The sequence below is a fragment of the Nesoenas mayeri genome (assembly GCF_963082525.1).
Source record: "Nesoenas mayeri genome assembly, chromosome: 4".
Taxonomy (NCBI): domain Eukaryota; kingdom Metazoa; phylum Chordata; class Aves; order Columbiformes; family Columbidae; genus Nesoenas; species Nesoenas mayeri.
Genome location: NC_137540.1, coordinates 50,841,579 through 50,857,300, shown reverse-complemented (window position 1 = coordinate 50,857,300; position 15,722 = coordinate 50,841,579). Strand labels below are relative to the sequence as shown.

At 41.2% G+C, this 15,722-nt stretch overlaps 1 protein-coding gene across 1 annotated transcript in view; it reads left to right on the top strand.

Moving 5' to 3' along the window:
• Nucleotides 1-1,023: 1,023 nt before the first annotated feature.
• GABRB1 (gamma-aminobutyric acid type A receptor subunit beta1) overlaps nt 1,024-15,722 on the top strand; it is a gene marked incomplete at both ends in the record, with an annotated part of 119,094 nt that continues 104,395 nt past the window's right edge. The window contains 3 exons of the mRNA XM_080344127.1: nt 1,024-1,106; nt 1,185-1,276; nt 1,362-1,429. Coding sequence (XP_080200253.1) covers nt 1,024-1,106; nt 1,185-1,276; nt 1,362-1,429 — 243 coding nt within the window. The remainder of the gene's footprint in view (nt 1,107-1,184; nt 1,277-1,361; nt 1,430-15,722) is intronic.

Here is a 15,722-nt window from a genome sequence, read left to right as displayed (position 1 = left end):
CATTTAACTAACCTCCTCACCAAATCTTCCGCTATATCCCCATACAGCCCCAAACGATCTGTTTCAATATCCCTGCATTTTTCAAACACTGTGGATTATTTCAACCACAAAAGCATCACCAAGAGTCTGCCATTTCTCAAGAATAAGTCTGCATGACACTGTAGGAGCCCCAAAACCATCAAATACCTATCCCAAGGTCACTGCACACAGGATTGTGTAGAGCACAGATGAAGTGGGTTGAATTTAAAAGGGATAAATGTTATCTCTGCTGAGCTACTGTGCAGGGAAACAGAACGGCACTGGCAAAGTCATAAATTGTGCACAGGGCTGCGATTAGTCAGTCCGTAGTATTGCTCATAAGAGGTGAGGCTATGTTAGAGCATCAATTCATAGAGTCTTTAAAAAATATCGTTCTAAATGCAACATCAATTACTTTGGTTAAAAAATAGCAACAAAACATCTGTTGTGATCTCCTGCATATGCCACAGTGGGTACTTCTGCAGGAGAGCTCCAGCCCCAAACCTGCTCAAGGATGGGTGGATGGATGCTCTCAAGCCTTCACGGCTGGGCAAAGTACTATATGTACCAAAACGTACCATTTCTTTTGAATCTGCCAATTGCCTTTTACTTTGCCATTAACGTTAGAGCCTACCAGTGTGAACATTCACTGAGAAGCGCCCTCAATGATTATTTACTTTTTGTTGACGAGAAGTTCCCGGCTCACGGCAGCCCGGGGGCTGTCGGTCCCCACCTGCCGCTCCAGCCGCTTGGCCGCGCCGCTCGCTCCGGCACGGCCGCCCCGCCGCCCTCCGCTCCCCCGCGGCGGGGCGGGGCGGACCCGATCCGGTTGGAGCGGGACAGGTCGGGGAGGACACGCCGCTCACGGTCCGTGGCGGACCGAAGTGCTCCCCGGGGGCCGCGGCACCCTGCTCAGCGCATGCGTCGCGCTGTGGGGAATTGTTGCTCCGCTCCGCACCAACTTGCAGTCCGCGGATCTTTCCCCGCGAGGCGGCGGCGGCCAGGATGGGGGGGCCGGCGGCCAGGCGGGCCGGCCCGCGGGCGCTGTCGCTGCCGCTGGTGCTGGCCGTGGCGTGCGCGGCGCGCAGGTGAGCGCCGACGGGCCGCGGAGGGGTGCGGGTTCGGGGCAGCCCGGCAGCCTCCCTAACCTGTGCTACATCCCGCAGCGCCGACGGGCCCAGCAACATGTCCTACGTGAAGGAGACGGTGGACAGGCTGCTCCAGGGCTACGACATCCGCCTCCGGCCCGATTTCGGAGGTGAGGCGCCCATGCTCCCCCGACCCGCACCCCAGACCTCCCGGCGCCCCCCGCCGGCTAACGCCGCCTGCCGCTCCCCCCGCAGGTCCGCCCGTGGATGTGGGCATGCGGATAGAGATCGCCAGCATCGACGTGGTCTCGGAGGTCAACATGGTGAGTGACCCGCGGGCCGGGCCGCAGGGCGCTGCCGCCGCTCTCTTCGCACAGCGCCTCCTGCCGGCCCCGCCGCCGAGCTGCGCGCCGCTCCGCAGGTGCGGAGGCAGCCGGCGCGCCAGCGGGGAGAGCTCGGCCCCAGCGGGAGCACAAGACCTGCGGGGATGGGCTGTGACTTGCCGGGTGCCCAGCTACAGAGCGGGCTGCCTCCCGGGCCAGGGCAGACACTAAAAGACAGACAAGCACATCGCGGTTACCCGCAAAAATTACTTGTGGTGTTGGGATGATGTGTGTGTGCCTGAGTTGGCAGTCCAGAAGTGCTCCCTGCCTTCATCAAAATACCTGCTACAGGTTTGGGGTTCTGGATTCTGCTTGCAGTGGTTTGCCCTTTGCGTGATCAACTGCTGTTGTGAGAAATGTTGAAGTTTCTTGAGCTGCAGGAGCAGATGGGCAGATGTGGATTTTTTTTATGTTAAATGGTTCGGTTATTCACTTTGCAAGCTAGTGGTGTCAAGTAAAATGTGCAAAAAGATAAGAAAAAGCCTCTAAAAAAACTTCGTGCTCGTAGAAGGGACCCAACATTGCAGGTTAAGTACATACAGGTGTCGTCTATCGATCTATCAAAACCAGAAAAGTCTCCTAGCTACAGGTGTGAAACATACAGCATTTGATTTCAGTTCTGCTGTTGGAAGGAATGCTAATAGACATGCAGGCTTAAAGAGCAAAAATGTGTCTGTATAGTGCTTGCCTCCTTTGACAGCCTTTTCCCAGAAGCAACTGAAAAATCAGTTACAAGTGTGAACATTTTACAAAATCATGTTGGATTAGTATCCACTGTGGGCATTTTGCTCTCGCTACCTTTTCTTATGTTTGGTCTCACATGAAAGTCTAAGATGCTTTCTTTCCATATAGGAACACCTATTTAGCTAAAAGAAGCTAGAAGCCTTGCATTTCCATCTTGATCAGCAATTTGACTCAAAAAAAAATAAAAGGTGATATCTGCCTGTCCAAAGTAATTATCCAAGAATGGGGATTTTTTTCCCTGGTATATTAGTTCAGAGCTGTCATTAAAAGAATCTGGGAAGACAGATTGTTTTCTTTTTCATATTTAGTTTTTTTTCTCTTGTTTGTGATATATACAGAGTTCCTCTTTGTGTGTAACTATTATATTTGCTTACGAACATGTCTGGCAGAATGGGGAGGAAAGGAGATCTGTCACATATCATGTAGCATACCAGGCTCTGCAGAGTGTCAATACCACACAAAGACAACATTTTGCAAGTTTCAGCTCCTGGAGTTCCTGTTGTTGTATTGTACTTTTAGGGAGGACATGGTTGGGACTGTGCAGATGAGGCATAGAAAACAACATAGACTTTCTGCATATCAAAATAGTAAAATACTCCAAACCATTTCTACCACCCTGTAATGGGATCATTACTTCTACAAAGCAGTATAACCCAGAAAAGCCAAACACAGCAAACACAATCACCAATACCTGTCCTGAAATGTCCAGAACTTACCTTGTAAAGTGTCAACACCTGAAATTCTGGAATCTGAAGGGGCATGGATGTGACTGTTTTGAGTGGCAATGTCATGGGTTATTAATTGCATTGTACTGGCTCACAGCATTTCTGCTTAACTTTCAAGGTTCAAACATGTAACTTCCTCCTCCATTCCACTATCTTGCACAACCTCTGGAAACTATAATTTGAACTTCCTGGTTTTTTTAATTGAGGAAATTTACATACTAGGTGGTTTCTTTGAGTAGTCTCCATGTGCTAGGGGGCTGCTCAACTAAGAGTGGTCAAAAAACTTGACAAAGTGTTTTAATTTCATGAAACACTACATTTCTCACAGAGGAAGGAAGCAACCAGTCTCAGGTATAACCAGCAGCCTATACCTTAAGGCAAAATATGGAAAAAACAGTTTTCATTCTGAATCAGTCTGAAAGGAGTTCTCCCATATCAGAAGTGCTTACCTGTACATACCCACATCTACAATGTTCTTTGTCACAAGGTCTTTATTGTGTTATCAGAAACTGTTACGTAGACTTTTGGACAGTGATCAGTAATGTCATCTGTCACTGCAGAAATATCTGTTTTCTCAGCTTAAGAAACATTTTCCTGCCTAGTAAAATAGTGCTTTATTCTATTTTTTTTTTTCCTGAGAATAAGAGCCTTGAAATGCTTAATATTGCAGCAACCTGTGACTCTTTGAGCTTCTCCTTTCCTTTTAAACTGTTGTAGAATTTTTTCTTTTGTTTAATAAGAGCTACCATTCTGTGGCTTCAAAGACAGAACTGTCTGCCAGAAGGTGCTAGTTCATAGCTTCTGTTGTCTACAGGGCAGTTTTGCTGCTGAAGGAAACCAGTGGCATGAGCAGAGAGAGAAAGACCCTTGTTGTGTGAGCTCCTCCTGGTGAGAGAGTTGGGTTGGACTCCACCAGAGCTCTGCTCAATCAGTCTCACCCTAGCACTGATAGAAGGAGTTATCTCATCTCTTGGTTCTCCTCAGGCACATGAAACCTTATTTCCAGAATGACAGAGGCAGCTATTCTGAATATTGGTACCCATAGGCAGGGTTAAATTTTCTATTCCAGTCTCAGTGCTTAAGGAAGAGTAAAGATCAAAAAAAGCTTATCTCTAGGCTACATGTACCTCTATGGTACATTCATTGAGAATTTGTCATGGCTGCAGGCTGTATCCCATGTCAATAGGCTGAAGTGTATGTCCAAGCAAATCCAGTATTTGGGTGGAAAGTTAAAATACAGAACTATTGTGAATTCTGTGAATGCCATCAGTAATAACTGCTCAAGAAGCTTGTCTAGCTGTAGTGGCTTCTTCAAATATACTGAACTATTGTGAAATACTCAACTTGATAAACGAATCAAAACTCACACAGCCTTGAAGTCAGCCTTTCTGTTATTTCCCCTGAGTACTCAGTCCTCATCTGTTCAGCTCTTTAAACTACATTGTTTTATATGTGTGGTAGTTCAATAATACTGTAGTAAGCTGCTATAACAACTTTTACAGAAGGATTAATTGAAGAACTCAGTCTCATGACTCTCCCATTTAGCAACTGATATGTTGTCACATATTGATTTTTTGCATGTAATAGGCTGAAGAATTTGCCATACATTGAACAAGCAGGAGAAGTAGAATGTAAAAGTCCTAATGATTGTCACCTGGTTCTAACTGTACTTCTTACTATACCATGAGATAAGTTTTAATCTGTTCCCATCAGATGCTCGCATCCTTGTTTCAGTAACTGCAAACATTCCCTCCCAAATGTACAAAGTGACCCTTTGCTTTGTCTCACATAATAACTGTTCAGCTAACATTCATCCATGACAGAGTTTCTTCAGAAGTATGTCAGATGTCTATATGAATATGAAGAGCACATTAACAACCATGCTATGGCTAAACCTATTACATTTCTGTGGTGTGAAATGTCTGGTTTAGTGTGATAACTTTACAGGGTTAACAGAAGGTGCTGCCTGTACTTCAAGAAAGAAAATGGATAGCATTATTCATGGTAACTACCTTCAAGCTTCAGGGCAAGCAAACAAATACTGTATTGCTATATCCACTAGGAAACAATCAAGAAGTATCTGGACTCTGTAGAAAAAAGTCCCATGCTATACATGACATAAGTTTCTCTAGAATGTTTTTCCTATTAAGCAGGTAGTCAAACCATCATAATAGGGAAAAGGTAGCTGTACATATTCCAAAGTTTTGAAAAGCAGTACACACAATAAAGAACCTTTAGTAAAGCAGTTAAAAGAGACAGCAATAAGGAAAAAAAAAATCCCATTATTTTATATTGGGAAACATTGTTCCTGACCTGCTATACTGAATTTAGACTGATGATGATTTGTTTTCTTGAATGACAGCAGATTGAAGGTTTTGTGTCCCAGCAGAAGGAGGGTGAAGAAAACATGGAAAGAATGTTTCATCATTCTTTAACAGAGGTGTAATTCTTTAGCTTCTCTACACCCAAAATCACTTTTACTCAAGGCTCTTATATTTATTTGGTCTCCTAAGCAAGCCTCAAATCTTGCAGAGAAACAGGATTTCATCTGTTGCCTGCTGCTCAAAAGTTCTCAAGGTTTCTCCTTAAGGAGTTTGTCTCTTATGCTGGCAACATCCCAGCCTGTTGGATAACACCTTTTTGCCCCAGAAAGAGTTTAATGTCACTTAAACCACTCGTCTTTTGCGTCCTTTTGGAAAACTGATAATTAAATGAGCCAGCCACATATATTTTTGCTTTCATCCATTGCTTGTGATATCACCCTCTCATATTCAGTCTTGGTCCTTCTAGCCCATGTCATTATACATAAGAAATCAGACATAGTGATAGCCATTATCTCCTGGTGCATTTTTGACATGTCATATGCTGAATGAGCAACTTGTGTTTGCAATACAGTGTACTTCTGCATGTCATGTTTGATCCCTCACTCTGTCAAGACTGCAGATTATCATTGGTTTGGAGAACTGTCTCTCACAGTACTTAAAGCTCTGCTGCCCATGTTGTCAGACATCTTTTTCTACTAAACTTGTTTAGCTTCCTTGGGAATCAATATGGTATTTATCTTTTTTTGTGCTTTAAGACTGCTCCCAGGCCTTCTGCTGAAACCCTAGCTTACATTAGAAGTTACATCCAAGAGAAATGTCTTTTCTGATGTACCAAAAGGTTGTAGATACACTACTTTAGAGGCTTATAGACAGCTCTATATGAAGGCTTGACAATATTAGTTCAGAGTATCTTACTTTGTTCAGTTTGCGTAGTGAACAGTTCTGCGACTGTGCAAAAATGAAGAACAAACTTGTGTTTCCCCCCATGAACTCTAGAAGGATCATCTTGATCTTCAGAGTGTGTCTTTCTGAGATGCTTTGTGCTTTTTCTGTTTGAACTTTCACAGAATAATTTTCTCATGCAAGAGTTGATGTATTTTACTTCTTTTGGGATCTACACAGGTTTACTGTATTTATTGTGTATCACCAATCTAACTGCTCAATTTCCTTCAAAAAAATGACAGAAATCAGTGTGGAAAATAAACAGTATATGTTCTAGACAGTATGAACATCAGAACCAAGCCAAATGAATAAGATGTCTTTGAGCAAATATCATTGCAGGTTGAAGCAGAGGATTACAGTTTTGTTTAGTTGTATAAACATCAGTAGAGAAGGACATCTGCATTCAGAGCCCCATGAACAGGAATACAGTCTGTAGGTTGAGGGAACTGATTGCCTCTACTTAGCACTCATTAGACAATATCTATATACTGCCTCCAGTTCTGGATTCCCTCCCCAGGCAATACGAGAAAAGGTGCTGAACAGAAGCAAGTTCAGTGGAGAGTCACCAAGCTGATTGTGACTGGAGCACTTGCTCTTTGAGGAGAAGCTCTGGGACCAGGACTTGTTCAGCCTGGAAAGGTAAGGCTTGCTAGGCAGCTTCCCAGGACCCATGAAAAGATTGTGGAGAAAATGGAGCCAGGCTCTTCACAGAGGAACATGGCAGGAGGACAAGAGGTGAAAGACATGAAGGGAAACAAAAGAGATTAAGATTGGGTGTAAGGAAAAGGGGTCTTTATACTTTGAGGACAGTCCAGGAAAGAAGCAAGATGACCAGGGAGCTTGTACAGTTCCCATTCTTGGTGGTCTGCAAGACTTGACTGGATCAAGCCCTGAGCAACTGGGTCTGACCTCGCTGAATTATTCTATTTTTTAAAATAATAATTCATTAAGACATTCAGAAGGCAGAACATTCCTTAACATTAATAAACATTCACCAATAGTCAGCTATGCCTAATTTCAAGAGGTTTGGAATGATCACACAAGATGAGTTTGACAAAATATATATAGATATATACACACACAAGTTTTCAAATTTACCTATAAATCCAAGACAAGGATATAGATGCCTCCAGGGTCTAGAAGAACAGAAGGGTTTCCTGTTACTTTAGGGCTGATGGCAGCCCAGGTGGCTGTGGCACTCTACCCTGGTACATGTTTAGTCAAGAGAAGCTAAATCTGTGGGTTTAAGCACTCGATCTCAGTAAGGCTTAGAACCGAGGCACTGAAAGTTTGCCCATTAGTTCTGGCTCATGCATTGGACCCCAATTTTGGGAATGACAGACTTTCATGTATGGGTGCAGGTTATCTTAAGGAACTTTTTGCAGGCTGAGGGAGGCTTAAGCTGTATTTATAGGCATAGCCAGAGTTTCCCACATCATCTTTTCTTCATCCCTGCCTGGATTAAGTATCTGAGAATTTAGCATGGCAGCTGTTGTGAATCTCAATGTAGGAAGCCACCTCTGCACTAGAGAACAAGATCAGCATTATGAACCCCATCTCTCAGCATCACAACAGCCAAGTCTCATTTTTTGTAATGTTAAGTCTGGTTCCTGGAGAAATACTGCTGTAGTGCAGAAGAAGAAAGGAGAAGTACTTTTCTGTTACATAGCAGCTCACTTGAAAAGCATGAAGGACATGCAAAAGTGCTTGGAATTAGTAAGAATGTTCAGCGACTGGTTTTATTTTTTCCAGTAAATATGAAAAAACTAATTAAGTAATAATACATAAAGGTCAGATCATTTCATCACTGCCTGTTCCAAACAGGAGTAATTATATTAAAGAGTGAAACATGGAATGAATGCAGAAATAGGCAGCTTAAGGTTAAATGCCTGGGTCATTCTTACTGGATGTTTTGTTGGGTTATTTTTCATTTGACTGCATGAATAAGTGGTTCTTCAACAAAATTAAGAAGAAGGCAAAAAGGATAAAGCAATAACTTAAATGTTCTTTCCTATGGTCTAGAAAGTAGATATATCTTAATTTTTCAGAAGTTAAACTAACCTGAGACCAGCTTCAGAGTTGATAATGAGCTATATTCCAAATTTTCTTTTTAGCCTAACAGACATAGTTACCTAATTTCAAGGTTTAAACAAACTAGCTATGAACACCTCTCATAGAAAAGATGTAATTCTTTCATCTAATGTTAAACTCACAGTTTCCCACGAGGGCAACTCTCCCGACTCCCTCAGTAGTTTCTAGCTACTGCAGGTGGCTTTCTTGCACTTTCCAGTTTTTCTCAAGAGCTGATAAAATCAGTTCTGATCCGTATACTTCATCTTTTAGCAGAGATTTTACACCTGATTCCACAGGGCATTCTGACACATCAGTAGTCCAGCCAGATAATAAAACCTGTGCAGAGTTTACATCTCTGAAAACAAGAAAAAAAGCAGTCACACTTCCCACTTTTAAAAAAACATATTCAATTTTTTAAAAAACGTATCCCAAGAATGCAACAGAATAGCACAAGATAACAAAGGACAAAAAATTACTAGTCACCTGATTTTTTAAAAACATTTTTTGAGTAAGCTGCTGCTTACCTTCTTGTTTTTCCTGAACATGGACTCAAACCCCAGAGCAACTCCAAGTCTGAGATAAAATTAACTGCTTTCTAAAAAAGAGTAAAACAAGTCCATGAAATTAAATTTTAAGTTCTTTCAGGAATCTAAAAGATATTTCTTTTCTTGTGTGTGTGTAGGACATGTCAGGGGCTGAACTAAGAGCCGTGTTTTCGTTGTCCCTGACTACATTGCCTTTTTACTTCTGATTCTGGAGAGAATATCAGAATCTTTCAAACTAAGCATTTTTCTTCATAAGGATATTTGAGGGATACATTTCAAGCATCTGCAAAACTTAGTGATTTTTTTTTTTGTTCAGTTTTACTTTGTACTCTGTTGCCTGAAGAGTATTCCTTGACTCCTCTAGACTGTTCTAACTCTTCTAACTGCAGACTTGGAGCTGAAGCTGTGCAACCGAGAGAGGGAACGGTCACATCACCAGTTCAGCCTGAGCTGGGAACAGATTCTAGCCTCAGGGAGGAGCAGGAACAGGCTCCAAAGCCAGCACCAGAAAGGCTTGTTCCTGTTCACAGGATGGTAAGTATTCTGGGACAACAGCTGAAACTGTTAAATCAAACCCAGAAATTGCCATCATTCAGAAGTATCCCCAGCTGATGTGTTTTGTTTATCTCTGTATTCCAAACACCAGCTGCCAGAAAGAGTTTTCTGGGATGTCTCATCTCCCATCCGAGTATGCAGTATTTTAAACCATCAGTGAAGCCTGAAGAAAAGAACTATCTGTAAGGACTTCTTGTGGGTGATAGAGTCCAAGATGACTGACAAAGATTTTATACTTTCGTGGTCTTTGAGACTCCTTTTTTTCTTCTAGAAAAAGAGTTATGGATCTCAAGACATGCACTTCATGCTTGTAGAATTCCTCTTTCCTCACATATAATACCGCCTGTAACTCTGGCAGTGCTCCAAAAAGCATATTAAAATGAATTTTTTTTGCACCCTAAAGGCTAAACTACTGCAAATATGTTCACAAGGAAATATGTCGTAGCAGCCACTGAATGATCTAGCAGAATAACACTAGATAAATTTGTTGCATTCTTTCTTTAATCAAGATTTACATGAGCTGGAGAAGGTAGATTTGATTTCTCGCCTATCAACCTTTACAATGTCCTTTCAAGATTAAAAGGTTGCTTTTTGCCAAAGCAGTGTCACGCTGAGGTTTGCCTCGTCCTCTGCTGAGGCAAATCCTTAATGGTTTGTGTTATGTCACGAACAAAGAAAAGGTAATTTAAAACGCACAAAGGCAGCTTCTAGAAAGCTGCATTATCACACAGACATCCACTCTACAGCAAGATTGAGTTCTAAGATTTTAAATGCTCACAAGAGTGTGTAGTTTCAAAGCAAAGATTAATTAAGTTTGGCAGTCTGAAATCATTAAAGATTGGAATAAATGTTCTCCATTAAAATTCATCAGTCCATTTGGCTGAGATGGAAGAATTTCAGTCATGTCTTTTTTAATTGCCTGTAGAAAGAAATGAAGAGATAGCAAAGCTAAAACTGTTGAAACAGATACACGGTGTCTAAATATTGTTCAGGATCTTAATCATGTTTAAAGAGAAGTGCAATTAATGCCACAGCATATTTTTAACCTGAAGAGACTCTTAAGTGTAGCTGAAGTAAAGTGAGCAGCAGTCAGCTGCAGGTAGATGCGTTCGTGCCTGTGTATCTCAGGAACTTCTAGGCAGTACTGGTTCCTACAAAGCACTGAGGACTCTGGTCCCATCTAAGGAGACCACGTGCTGGTAGTCCCATTGGTTTTAATGAGTATGCTCATGGATAAAATTTCTCAAACCAGTAAAATTACATGCATATTAGCTTTACCAGCTCAGCAGCTTGCAGGAGCAGGCCAGCTCTCTGGTTTACATCAGTCTTAAACCTTTGTTTCCTTAAATATTCTGTATCATTACTCTTCAAAATGAGAGAATAACCAAGCCTGGAATGAGACCCACACACTCTGTGTCCTTCCATGATGATTTATCCTTTCTTTAACCAATTGGTTTGTAAACTGTTTGCTCAGAATACCAATATGCTGGTCAAGGAGAGAAATGGATGAGGTTCAGAGGCTTCATACATATATTGCATTTCACGGCTTTGTCACTGGCTTCTTATGAAGGAAACAAAACATGGGATTGAAAGCCAGCTTTAAATTCTGGGTTTATTTTATACACTGTGCCAGGATGAACTAGGGGGGAAAAAAGCTGCAAAACATCAGTAACATCCTGGAAATCAAATCTGCTCTGTGGATTCCTAAACTAATAGGAAGCAAATACAGTGTCATTGTGGTGTCAATTGGAAATGAATCCTGAATACAGATCTTTTCAGTTTCCACTGTCAAGAGAAATTAGTTTGTTTTCAAAAAGCACACTAGTGGTATGAATTCCTGTATTCCAGATAACACATTTTTTGCTTTTAATTATTCCTAGTAGAAACTCAGAGTAAGCACAAAGCAGATGATAAGGACTAGCATACTGCAGGAAAAATATAATGACAAGCATAACAAAGTAGTAACACTGCCATCATCCTGTCTCCTCTCACCAATCTGACATGGTCTATCAGAGAAAGTAGTTTTTTGCAGAAATTTTTGCACTGGATCAATTCAATGAGCCAGTTTTAAATATGGAGCTAAAAATTCTGCCTCATCTGGTGTGTTTCATCCCAATGGATATTTCATTATGCCAATACTGAAAACATACCATAGCACAGATCTTTTACAGTTCCCTTCCCAGAACTCTATAATCCTAAATACAGTTTATACTGTGCTGCCGTTTAGGGTAGCACCAGGGAAATGACACTGCTGGAGACAAAATAGGGAAATGTGGTCCATGTCCACCCACTCTCCTCTGGGTTTGACCTCCTCAGCCTCTCACTGGAACAGGAATGCTTTGTAAGTAATACTGCTCTAGCTCCTGGAAGAAGAGTGAGCAGGGGACGACACAAACCATATGAGTCAAGACTGTTCTCATGAATAACAGAACTGCACTGTCACTGTTCGTCTCTGCGCATTTTGCAGTGTGATGTGGATACAGTGTTGTTACATCACCCACTATGAAATGCAATGGATTTAAATTTATTTTATTTTAGTGGCTTCAAAGTACCTGTAAGCACTACAGTTAGTCAAAGGACAGACATTAAATAAATACCATGAATTACTTTTTAAGGGATATTAAGGTTAATTCTTCAGCTCACCATTAAGAGTGCAGCACTGACAAAGAGCAGCTGAGCAGCCAGCAGTGTTCTCAGTGTCAGGTGTTTCCTCTTCACATCTGCAGAAGCCAGAAGCAATTAAAACGATAGGTCAACTCCTTCTCTGATAGGGTAACACAGAACAGAGGACCACCCAGGAACACTGCTCATCTAATTGTCCAATTTAAAAGCTAGGTTTTTTTTCTCAAAAGGAAAGAGAAAATTTAGTACTTTTTAAAAAAAAAAATTTACGCATCACTTTTTCTCTTGAGGTAATAATCCTGCTTATACCTACCCTCCTTCCACAACAGGATAGCTATTAAACTACTTTTTTATTGAAAACAAATACTTTTAAAATAAAAAATATTAAATATTAATTTGCAGATGTTTTGGACATGTGTTACTGAGGCAAGCTTATTATACGGGTTCATTGCAGGACCTGATGGTTTCAATGACTTTTGCACAGCTTGTCTTTGGAAATCCAGGAAATGCTGGCGCTCCAGATCATAGAGAACAAACGCAGGAGGAGCTGCTGGCGACAACCTGTTGTTGCAGGGAACAGTGACAGCACCTGGCTCTGCCGGAGAGGACGGCTGGCTCTGCAGGGACCCCGCTGATCTCATTCCTGCTCAGCAGGGCCCACCAGGTCAAGCTGCTGTCATGACAGATGGCTGATTCTTCTCACCACATTTAAAACAGGAATACTGCGGTTTAGGTTGTTTGGTTTGTTTTTTGTTTGTTTGTTTGTTGCTTTGGTTTTTTATAGAGCCAGTTACAATGCAGGTGGCATGTTTCTGGTTTGCAGTGTTTCCAAGGATGTTTTTTTGTGGGACTAGAAGGAAGCTTGGACTAAAGAAGGCAGATCTACATTCTTTAGTTGTTGGGTTTTTTTTTCCTCATCCAAATGATTACAGTGATGGAGAGTTCACCACAATACTGTGGAAAGGAATTAAAAAATACGGAGCTCTGTATTTGAAACATTATGAATCCAATAAACTCATTAGGATGCATAATTTTGCATTTATTAGTCCAAGCAAATGGCATCAGTGTTTCAGTTACAGAAGTGATTGCTGTAACACGTTGCAACATTCAAGAACTCTGCAGGAGGAAGCTGGACAAACTTTAGGCAATAGTAAATGAGTGCAAATTTGGAACCAATATGCTTTGGCTGAAATACTTAAATTTGCTAATATTTAGCTATGTCCATGTGCTCTTGAGTCAATTTTTATAAAAATTCTGTAGAAGAAGAATAGATATATGCAAAATCTAGATAGGGAAAAAGTTACTCTCACTTGTTAGCTGTTCTTCCACTGAATAGAGTACATGGAGTATTTGAGTGTTCAGCCCACATTGTCCTTCGGTTAGGTTCCACTGAAATCAGTGAGGATGCCTCAGTGATGACTCAAACAAATCTTGTTCAGGCTGACTGTACCTTCCTGTACGCTGCCTGTAATATTCATAAGCTCAAGATAAATGAGCTGTCTTGAATGCACACAGACATCAAGGAAAAACTTTTCAAAATGCTTAGTTTCTATGCTAAAGTTTCTGAGATCTCAATAGCGAAACACAAACAAAGGAAAATGAGCAAACAAGGAAAACCTAGAGGCCCATCATCTTCTCAGGAATATATATTCTTTGTCATTTCAGAGTCTTGGCTTATGGACAGCTTGGGTTTTCTTGCAGCTTTTTTAAAATTTTCCTGCTGGTATATTCATCCATCCTAACCTAACATTTAAATGTTGGTGCAAAAAGCTATCAGTCTTTCTGACAGTAATCCGAGATCTCTGAATCCTTAGTCTACATTGAGCCAGCTACAGCAGAAACAAAATGAATTTGAACAACTACCTATGTGTTTTCTTTTCTTATTATTCACACCTACAACTACATTATCAGAATGACATACAGGCTTTAAAAGTCACAAGTGAGAATCTCTTCTATTCTCTGTAGACATGAGTGATCACCTACCTTTGACTTTAGTTTTATATTTGTCTTTAAAGTAAGAAATCAGGATAGGTCTACAAGAGGAGCTTTGAATTTTGTGCTGAAGTTGGAAGAATATGTGGGTGCTAAAACTTCTCCTTCCCAGTGATTGTGCCGTCATTGTGGCAGTGGAACAAAGCTGTGAGAGGAGGTCCTGATTCCAAAGGAAAAGGCAGCAGTTCAGCTGGATCAGGACAGGCTCAGAAAGTGTTTTTGAGACCAGTGCAAAAGCCTTAGATTTTGCTCTATGTTCAGCAGGAGATCAGAGCCTACAGTGATTATATATTTTTGCGTTACAGAAGAAAAGACAATAGTCTCGGCAGTGAGGTCCTGGGTAGAACCATAGGGTCAAATTCTGTTCGTTACATGGATCTGGGGATTTTTTTGCATGACTCTGGACACATAGCAACTCCTCTGGCCCTCAGAGTTCATCCTTTTAGTATTCCTATTATTCCCTGTGAGGACAGGGACATTATGAGAATTAAATGTATTGTGTGAGTGTTCATTTGGACAGTGGGCTAGTTTCTGCACACTCAGATGGAAAGAAAAGGCATACAGCCTGCAGCTAAAAAAGAATATATCCCCTGTGACCAGTTATTTCAACACAGCATTGTGGCTTATGACCCAGCTGGTCTGTTCCTACATCTCTACAACAGTATTCCTGCAGTACTGACAGGAATTTATTTCTTACTTACCTAGTGAGAAATCCCAAGGCAACACAAGATGTTGCATGGTAATTACAGTTTCCTCAGTGGGATTAATGAATGACATATTGTGATATATCAAGAGGCAACTGTGAATTTAACTTGAGTCAGCACAGTAGACTTTACCCAGTACAGTAGGTTTCCAGATGAACATAGTGTTAATGTAAGAATAAAGGCAAGTTTCTGAAACCCTCACAGCATCACGCATCCTCTGCCAGCATTAGCTTTTAAAACACACACGGTTCTAGACTGGCTTGGGAAAACTTTGTGTATTCATTATTTATTTAGCTTACGTATTCACTTTAATATTTAACAACATGTTGTTTGCAGAATGGATTCACAGAAGAAGACAGTAATGATACTAATTTGTCAGAAGAATCAGGCATGTCAAAATACAAAACTTACTTTTTCTATTTACTCTTTGATGCCACTAAATGCCTATTTCTTGTAGCAGAACAGGTGAGCAACATGCATGACTATTCTGTAAATAGGCTATTTAATCTCATTAAATTTCAGCCTATGATTTGCTAGGTTTTTGGAACATGACAAAAACATGCGACAACAGATGGTGATCATTAAAGAGGTGGGCAGATTTTCATATGTATCCCTCTGTGGTCATACTGTCTTTTGCAAGAAATCACAAGGGTAGTGCTTGGGGAGGAAGAAGCGATAGAGACTGACACAAATTCTGGTTTTTGTCTCACATATTTAGCAGGGCAGTTAGCAAGGGCAGAAGTTCCCTTCTGTGGAAAATATTTTTTTTGTTTACATAGTTGTGGAAGAGTTTTAGTAAAACCTAACAAACCATAGCCTTCATTCAAAGTTTGCAGCTTGTAAGAGGAAAAAAGTCTTCCCATACCTGCCATTCTCATTCCTAGAACAGGCACTTACTTCACAGGTTCACTGTTGGTGCCATGGCCAGTGTGATCTTTAAAAAAAGAAATTGTCCATCTCCCCAAAGATACTCAACACCTTGCAAAGTGGTGCCATAAATAGTTAAA